Raw genomic sequence first — 8,500 nt, 5'->3', positions numbered from 1 at the left:
GAATAGTTTCATTTTAGTGCAGAAGCTTAATTTAATGCCATTTCACTTAGTGTTGGTGCTTTAAAAAATAGTTTATTTTTTATTTTATTTATGAGAGAGAGAGAGAGAGAGAGAGAGAGAGAGAGAGAGAGAGAGAGATTGGCTATGCCAGGCCCTGTAGCCACTGCAAACAAACTCCAGATGCATGTGCCACCTTATACATCTGGCTTACATTTGTACTGGGTGTCGGGAGCCATTTTGGCTGGACTTGTATCCATAGCCCTGGGCTTCTGGCAGCAAGACATTAGCATAACCATAGCAGCCTTCCTGTAAGCAAGATTATGTATCTTCAGCCATTTGGCTGGTCCTTTGTACTGAGAAGTGAGTGAGAGTTGTTTCTTTCTTTCTTTTTTTTTTTTTTCAATCAAGGAGGGATTCAATGGATGAACACTAATGTCGTATTTCTGCTCTACATTTTTCAACGTTATTATCCTACTCTCCATTACCTTAAAAATTCACATTGCCAACAGGATTTAGAAATTTTGTTTTGCCAAACTAAGATTTATAAAACTCAGCCTGTTCTCTATCTTCCTGTCTCTCTCTGTCTCAAATAAAATAGAATAGAATAAAATAAAATAAAATATTCACAACTCAGTTTGACAAACAACTGCTAAGACCTATACCAATTCCGAGGTCATGCACCATGGCCTCTCCTGCACAAATCTGCCTGGCTTCGCTGAGGCCTGAGGCTGCAACCTGAGCCCGGAACCCCCACGGCCACCTGAGCTGGAGGCCTGGCTCTGCCTGAAGGGGCGGGGCGCCGGCCAGGGGCCAGCCCGTGTTTTCCAGGGGCCTTGCAGGCCATCTGACTTCTATAAGCGAGGACGGAGGAAATGAAGCATTAAACCTCAGACTTGAGACATCCTATTTTGTCCTAACTTGGGCACCCTGAGCCACCCAGAGCTAAGAAGTCAGGAGCTCATCGCTTCAGGGTGAGGCGTGAGCAGTGCCAGGAGAGGAAGAAGAGAGAACTCTGCATTCTATCCGAGTATCTCCGATTGCGCTGCGGGTTTCTTGTGGACCAGCAAGGAGGGTGGAGAGCTGGCAAGCCCAGCGGAGTCCAGCTTTCGGCTTAGGCGTGCCCAGACCTGGCTCCCGGGCCAGTCCAGGAAGACCTGTACCCCTCCCTGTAAGCGGCTCCTGCCTCTTGCTCCTCCCCTCACCCCCATTGGAGACGTGGTGAACTGGTCCCAATAGGAGGCCTCAGCTTGGTCCCACCTCCTTTTGTCAAGGAGCAAAGAATTTGGAGACCAGCAAGATACTGGTCCAGCCGCAGCACCAGCGCCATGCCTATGACACTGGGTTACTGGGACCTCCGAGGGGTAAGTGAGTGTGGAGCGTGACAGAGAAAAGGCTGGAGAGCTGGGACTGAGCAATCTGGGTGGAGGGAAGAGGACAGATCTGTACTTTCACTATCAGACGTCGCTAACTTCACTGCCAACTTCCTGTGGAAGCCACGGGCTGGTTCTGGGAGACAGATCTAGTTCAGATCTTGCTAGGGACTTTTCCCTCTCAGGAGTTCAAAGTCAGGGGGGCTTGTGCGCTGTGCATGTATGTGCGTTTGTGTGGGGGCAGCGGGGAGTTGTCAGGCATAACACTAGCTCACCTGGAGGCCGTGTAGTCACGCTGAGGTCCCTAACTCTGAACTGTTATGAATCATGCCCCGCAGCTGGCCCATGCCATCCGCCTGCTCCTGGAATACACAGACTCAAGCTATGAGGAGAAGAGATACACCATGGGGGACGGTAGTGACACCCTTGTGGCCACACTCCTGTCCAGCTGCTGCCCACCCCATCAACCCACACTTGGGCACCTGTTGCTTAGCTGTGCATATTTGCTCCACCTGGACCTAGAGTCTGTCCCTTTCAGAAACCTTTATTTTGGGTTCGGATTCCCAATGCAGGGTTCTAAAAGGGAAGGGCTCCCTCTCTCCCTCCCTCTCTCCCTCCCTCTCTCCCTCTCTCTCTCCCTCTCTCTCTCCCTCTCCCTCTCCCTCTCCCCCCCCCCCTTCGTGATTGAGTCACATTTCGCATTAAGGCTTGACAAAGCTTCAGTGATGTACCGCCACAGCCCTTATAAGCGCTCTTCATCTGGAATCTTGGGATATGGGCCTGAGTGGGTCAGATTGTAGGTCCTCTGTCTGGGGGTGGGGGGGGGGGTCTTACCTCTGACTCCTTGGGCGGGTACCTGGAGAAGGAGGGTCGGACAATGGAGAGGTTTGTTTTTACACCGTCTTGTCCACCACAGCTCCTGACTATGACAGAAGCCAGTGGCTGAATGAGAAATTCAAGCTGGGCCTGGACTTTCCCAATGTAGGTGCAGGGGCAGGGGTGGTTTGGGGAAGGCAGTGGTGCCCCCACCTCATCTCCCTGCCCAGCTGCAAGGGGTTCATGATCAGTGCCTCTGTCTACTCCTCCCGTTCCTGGCGGTCTGTATACTGTGCGTCTACGCTTGCTTATGTCTCAGCTCTCCCATTCGCTCTGCAGGATGTACATACAGGGCAGCCATGGCCGGGCACACTGAGTGCCGGGTCCCATGTTCTAATCCAGGAAAGGGGTGCCGGTACCCTATATCCCCTCTGCCTGTACCTACTTGTCCTTCCAGCTGCCCTACTTAATTGACGGGACGCACAAGATCACCCAGAGCAACGCCATCCTGCGCTACATCGCCCGCAAACACAACCTGTGTGAGTGGGGCTGGCTGCAGGGTGTGGGGGGACAGTGGTCATCGTCCTGGGCTTGGCCGAGGCGGGACGCTGAGGGTGACTCTGTGCTGTGTGAGCTGCAGGCGGGGAGACAGAAGAGGAGAGGATCCGTGTGGACATTCTGGAGAACCAGACTATGGACACCCGCATGCAGATGGCCATGGTTTGCTACAGCCCGGACTATGTGAGTCTCGCCATGCCTTGGTTGAGGCAGAGTCGCATCAGGCCCGGGGGTCATTCCTTCCCGTTCACTCAGGTTCAGTCTGGAGCCTAGTCTCTCCAGGATTGTATGGTGCTGTTGTAGACTGCCAACATCAACTCCACTAAACCCTGGGTCCGGTGGACACTGTCTGTATTAGAATGTTGGCACTTGGACCAGCTAAGTGTGCGTTCAGAATCCCCCAGCTCTGACTCTTGGTTTCGGCCCTGAGCTGTGTCTTCCAATTGGCATAACGTGCCGCTGCCTCTGCAGTACGGACTTAAACTATGAGACAAAGAAGCTGGGGCTGGAGGAGAACCTTCCCGCAGCTGTGTCCTTGACGCCCACAGTGATAAGCTGATGTTCCTAATGGGAGAGGCAGCTTGCTGTTGGCCAAAGACCTTCAGTCCTCCCCTCTTCCCTTTGTCCCCTCAAACCTCCTTGTTTTCCGAGGCTGCACAGAAGCCCATTGCCCTTCCCCTGTCGTTGCAGTAGATAGAACATTGGGCTGTTTATCATGGGCTTTTCATTTGTTTGCTTCTTTGATTCCGCCTCATGTCTGAGGTCAAAGTCTGCCAGACTCCCACAGCAGCCTTGGGTCTGATGCGCAGGAAGTGGTTAGGACGTCATTGGTGGGGACAGTGTAGATGCCTATAAGTGTGCTACCTAACAGTGGTCTAGCCAGTGGTCATGTCTGATCTTGAAGCCTGAACGCTGATGGGTGCTCAGTGTTGGAAGTGGCCTCTCCCCTGCCCAGCTGGGGTCTGTACAGTCCTGCGAGGCCAGTTCCTTCACCAGACAGCTTGTGTGTGAGGGTGCTGACGGCTGCTTTTTGCCTCAGGAGAAACAGAAGCCAGAGCTCTTGAAGAGCATTCCTGAGAAGATGAGCCTGTATTCACAGTTCCTGGGGACACGGCCGTGGTTTGCAGGGGACAAGGTATAGGGGAGAGGGGGATTGCCATTCCTCCCACATTTCCCGCTTCCAGCCCACTCACCCTCCCCTTCCTGCAGATCACCTATGCGGACTTCCTTGCTTATGACGTGCTTGACCAGCACCGCATACTTGAACCCAAGTGCCTGGATGCGTTCCCAAATCTGAAGGATTTCATGGCCCGCTTTGAGGTGACGCCTCTGATATTCCTTCCTCTTACATGCCCTTCTCTCTTTCCCCCCTTATTCATACTGCTTTCCTAGGCCAACGATGAGCAGTTATTGAGCATGGGACCTGGGCTCATATCTTACATCTATTTTGTGAAATTTGTCATTTCAATAACCTGCAGGGTAGATAGAATTGTGCCCTCTGGTGGATGGGTAAGGAAACAAAGACTGTCACTTGCTCAGGGAACTGGCACCAGTGGGGGCAGCTGACTGTGGACCTCTGGCTTCTGAGAGCCGCAGGCAGTGCATCTCCTGGTTCAAGCCTTGCGAAGTCTGGATTTCTCAGCCCAGAAGCTTGGTGGAGGGAGGGCACATCAGGGAATGTAAGCAGGCAGTACTGGAAGGCGAGGCGAAGCCGCACCGATGTGAAGTTCCAGTCACAACATCCATGTCTGGTCTGTTCAGCACTTTGCTCGATTAGACCCCTCGCTGAGGAGCCCTGAGACCCCAGGACTATAGTTGGCAGTACTGAATAGACAGGTAGTCACTATTGGATGATTCTGTCCTGCTTCCTTGTTTGCGTCCGTCTCTGTAACATCATAAAAGTCCTACCTGTGAAATTCCTTTCTTATTTTTAAAATTTTTTTGTTCCTTTTTTTTTTTTTTTGGTTTTTCGAGGTAGGGTCTCACTCTAGTCTAGGCTGACCTGGAATTTACTCTGTTGTCTCAGGGTGGCCTCGAACTCACAGCAATCCACCTACCTCTGCCTCCCAAGTGCTGGGATTAAAGGCATGCACCACCATGCCCAGATTTTTTATGTTTATTTGAGAGCAAAAGACAGAGAGAGAAAGGGGGGGAGAGAGAGAGAGAGAAAGAATGGGCATGCCAGGGTCTCTACCCACTGCAAATGAACTCCAGACACGTGCCCCCCCATGTGCATCTGGCTTATGTGGGTCCTGGGGAATCAAACTTGGGTCCTTTGGCTTTGCAGGCAAGTGCCTTAACAGCTAAGCCATCTCTCCAACCCTCTGGTGTCCTTTCTATGAGGCACAGTGCCAGGGTTCGTGGGACATGAAAAGTTCCCCTTCATTCAGGAACTAAGTGTGGGCTAGAGTTGCAGGCCCATCAAGCTGTGAGGTACATGTGGTACCAGTTGGGGTTGGGTTATCAGAATCCACTTGCTCGATACCCACAATAATTATTTATTTATTAGAGGGGGAGGGGAAGAGAGAGAGAGAGAGAGACAATAGGCACTCCAGGGTCTGTAGCCACTGCAAATGAACTTCAGACGCATGCACCACCATGCGCATCTGGCTTATGTGGGACCTAGAGAATTGAACTTGGCTGCTTCACAGGCAAGCATCTTAACTTCTAAGCCATCTCTCCAGCCCCGCAATACCTACTTTATTAGAGATTTAGGAATTCGAGGCCTTAATCCAGCGGGGTTTTCAGTCTGGAATGTTTTCTCTCTCACTCACCATCAAATGATGCATTTCCTTGGCTAGTTCTCATTGTCTCTGTTCTGCTGCTGATTCGTTGGCCCTGGGGCTTGCGCAAGAGCTCGGTGCCTTGGGGAGGAAGCAAGCAGAAGGCTGTTGTCCAAGGCCAGCCAGGCTTGTTGCTGCTGGTCCTGGATCTGAACCCTTCACGGCATATGTGGGCACTGTGTACTGGAAGATGCCACACAGCACACCTGAATGTCATTCCATAGGGTCTTCTCTAGCAGGCTGGAGCTAAATAGGATGGGACACGCTAAGTATGAGTTTAGATATCAGATTTCAAGATTTGGACTTCTTTTTTTTTTTTTAAACATTTAAAATTTTTTTAATTTACTTATTTGAGAGTGACAGACACAGAGAGAAAGACAGATAGAGGGGGAGAGAGAGAGAATGGGCGCGCCAGGGCTTCCAGCCTCTGCAAATGAACTCCAGACGTGTGCGCCCCCTTGTGCATCTGGCTAACGTGGGATTGGGGAACCGAGCCTCGAACCGGGGTCCTTAGGCTTCACAGGCAAGCGCTTAACTGCTAAGCCATCTCTCCAGCCCAAGATTTGGACTTCTTGCTTGAGGTTCTAGAAAGATGAGGGTGTAGGACAAAGATGAGAGTCATTCTTTCTTTGCTGGTTCACTAATCCCTGTCCACGTTCAGGTATAATTTGCTAAGGGTGCTGGGTGAGATCTTTGCCCTCTGCCAGGGTATGCTGGCATGCTCTTTCTTTCTTTTCTTTTTTTTTTTTTTTGAGGTAGCATCTCACTCTAGCCCAGGCTGACCTGGAATTCACTATGTAGTCTCAGGGTGGCCTTGAGCTCACAGCGATCTTCCTACCTCTGCCTCCCAGTACTGGGATTAAAGGCGTGCGCCACCACACCCAGCTTGGCATGCTCTTTCCTTTTGCCCTGCACAGTTCCTGCTCTGGATACAAACACAGGCAAGAAGGAAAGTGCCAGGGAAAGATCAGGAGTGTCTGTGCAGTGGGGAGAGCATGGTTGGAGAGTGAGCCAAGATAGCCAGGATGAAAGACACAGAGCGCTGTGTCTGTCTCCCTTTCTAGCTGTGTGAGCGGGGAAGGCACCTAACTCCCCACCTCTCAGGTTCCCTGGGGGGGGGGGGAATGCTAAGCATAATGACACTGGTCTTGCAGGGTTGGGGGTGTGTTCTGTATCTCTGTGTTGAAATCACGAATATAAATCAAACAGTGTCTGCTTTCCCCTGACTACAGGAAATTAAAGTATTCCCTTACAAAAACTGGGGACTTGATCAGGCTGTGTTGTATGCTCTAGCCTTTTAACCCGCACGTTGCTGGAGTGGAACTGCCCAGCCCCGGGCGGCCGCAGCCCTGACCTCCTGCCTTCTCCTCCCACTCGCAGGGCCTGAAGAAGATCTCTGCCTACATGAAGACCAGCCGCTTCCTCCCCAGACCACTCTTCGCAAAGATGGCCTTTTGGAATCCCTAGGAGGATGACAATGAGAAGACCTGTGTGGAGATACATGGCTGCTGCTGTTGGCTGTACTTCTTGGGCACAGCCTTGTCCCTATCATCTGGTCTGGCTTTCTTATTATCTCTCTTCCTATCTCTTCTTCTTCATTTATTCTTCCCAACCCCTCCTGCATCTCGGCTGCTCTGCATCTCGGCTCCCCATTTCTTTAGCAAAATCTCCTTTTCCCACTCCTGGGTCTCTCTGCCCTTCACCAGCCAGACAGCTTTCACCTCAGATATGAGCAATAATTCTACCCCATGCTCCCTGGCCTTGCCTTTGAGTGTGCAGGCCCTGGTCTCCAATTCGGGGCACTCCAGGCCTGTCTGATCCCCGGTAAAGTCTGAACCATACTGTCCCTGTGTCCTGTATTATGTTGACCTGCATTGTGTTGACTTGGTTGGAGGGCATTTGTTTTCTTGAGAGGACTGTGGGGGTGTAAGGTCATTTAGGGCCTTGATGGCTCTGGCCCGTGTTCCTGTGTTTCTCATGCTGAGATTCCTGCAGAAGAATCCTCCGTCATGTCTCACTCATCCTGCGATGTCTAAAGCGTCCACTGGCCATGTGCAGCTGTATGTCATATCAGAGATGCTGGGCTGTTGGGAAGGACATGAGCAGTCCAGGCTGAACATCTTCTGTCCCCCTTACCCCTGAAAACTGCCTTGAGCTCGGCATTCCTACTTCGTGTCCTCATTGGGTCTCCCATGAACATTCCTCACTGCTTGCCACTGGTGGTATGGGCATTTTTCATCCAATTCCACCATAATTTGAGAGAAAGAACAAGTTTTTGTGGACTTTTCATCTTTCATTCTTTCTTTTTTAATTTATTTTTTTATTGACAACTTTCATAATTATAGACAATAACCCATGGTAATTCCCTCCCTCCCCCCCTTTCCCCTTTGCAACTCCACTCTCCATATCCCTTCCCCCTCTCAGTCAGTCTCTCTCTTATTTTGATATCATCCTCTTTTCCTCCTCCTCTATTTTTTTAATTTTTTTTTATTTTTCAAGGTAGGGTCTCACTCTAGCTCAGGCTGACCTGGCACTCACTATGTAGTCTCAGGGTGTCCTTGAACTCATGGTGATCCTCTGTTGCAGTCTGGTTCGCATTGCTGGTAGAAATCACCCAACCAAGAGCAGCTTCTAGGAAAAAGATTTATTTTGGCTTACAGGCTCGAGGGGAAGCTCCACGATGGCAGGGGAAAACGATGGACATCACCCCCTGGCCAACATAAGGTGGGACACAGCAACAGGAGGGTGTGCCAAACACTGGCATGGGGAAACTGGCTTTAATACCCATAAGCCGGCTCCCAACAATACACTCCCTCCAGGAAGCATTAATTCCCAAATCTGCATCAGCTGGGAACCTAGCATTCAGAGCACTTAAGTTTATGGGGGACACCTGAATCAAACCACCACATTCCGCCCCTGGCCCCCATAAACTGATATCCATACATGATGTAAAATACAATGCATTCAGTCTGA

The 8,500-nt window shown here is 51.0% G+C and overlaps 1 protein-coding gene across 1 annotated transcript; it reads left to right on the top strand.

Annotated features, from left to right (window-relative positions):
* The first annotated feature begins 867 nt into the window (after window positions 1-867).
* LOC101606088 (glutathione S-transferase Mu 2) lies at window positions 868-7,368 on the top strand. The gene is made up of 8 exons (XM_004659026.2): window positions 868-1,361; window positions 1,709-1,784; window positions 2,287-2,351; window positions 2,644-2,725; window positions 2,827-2,927; window positions 3,784-3,879; window positions 3,954-4,064; window positions 6,908-7,368. The coding sequence occupies exons 1-8, from the start codon at window positions 1,326-1,328 to the stop codon at window positions 6,992-6,994; spliced, it is 654 nt and encodes a 217-aa protein (XP_004659083.1). The 5' UTR covers window positions 868-1,325; the 3' UTR covers window positions 6,995-7,368.
* Window positions 7,369-8,500: the final 1,132 nt, after the last annotated feature.

The sequence above is a fragment of the Jaculus jaculus genome, chromosome 19, assembly GCF_020740685.1.
Source record: "Jaculus jaculus isolate mJacJac1 chromosome 19, mJacJac1.mat.Y.cur, whole genome shotgun sequence".
Taxonomy (NCBI): Eukaryota; Metazoa; Chordata; class Mammalia; order Rodentia; family Dipodidae; genus Jaculus; species Jaculus jaculus.
This window is presented reverse-complemented; position numbering and strand designations above follow the sequence as displayed.

Coding starts and splice junctions, on each gene's coding strand:
- LOC101606088 (XM_004659026.2), top strand. CDS start 1,326: ATGCCTATGACACTGGGTTACTGGGACCTCCGAGGG. Junction 1,362..1,708: donor GTTACTGGGACCTCCGAGGG/GTAAGTGAGTGT, acceptor CATGCCCCGCAG/CTGGCCCATGCCATCCGCCT. Junction 3,880..3,953: donor CGTGGTTTGCAGGGGACAAG/GTATAGGGGAGA, acceptor CCCTTCCTGCAG/ATCACCTATGCGGACTTCCT.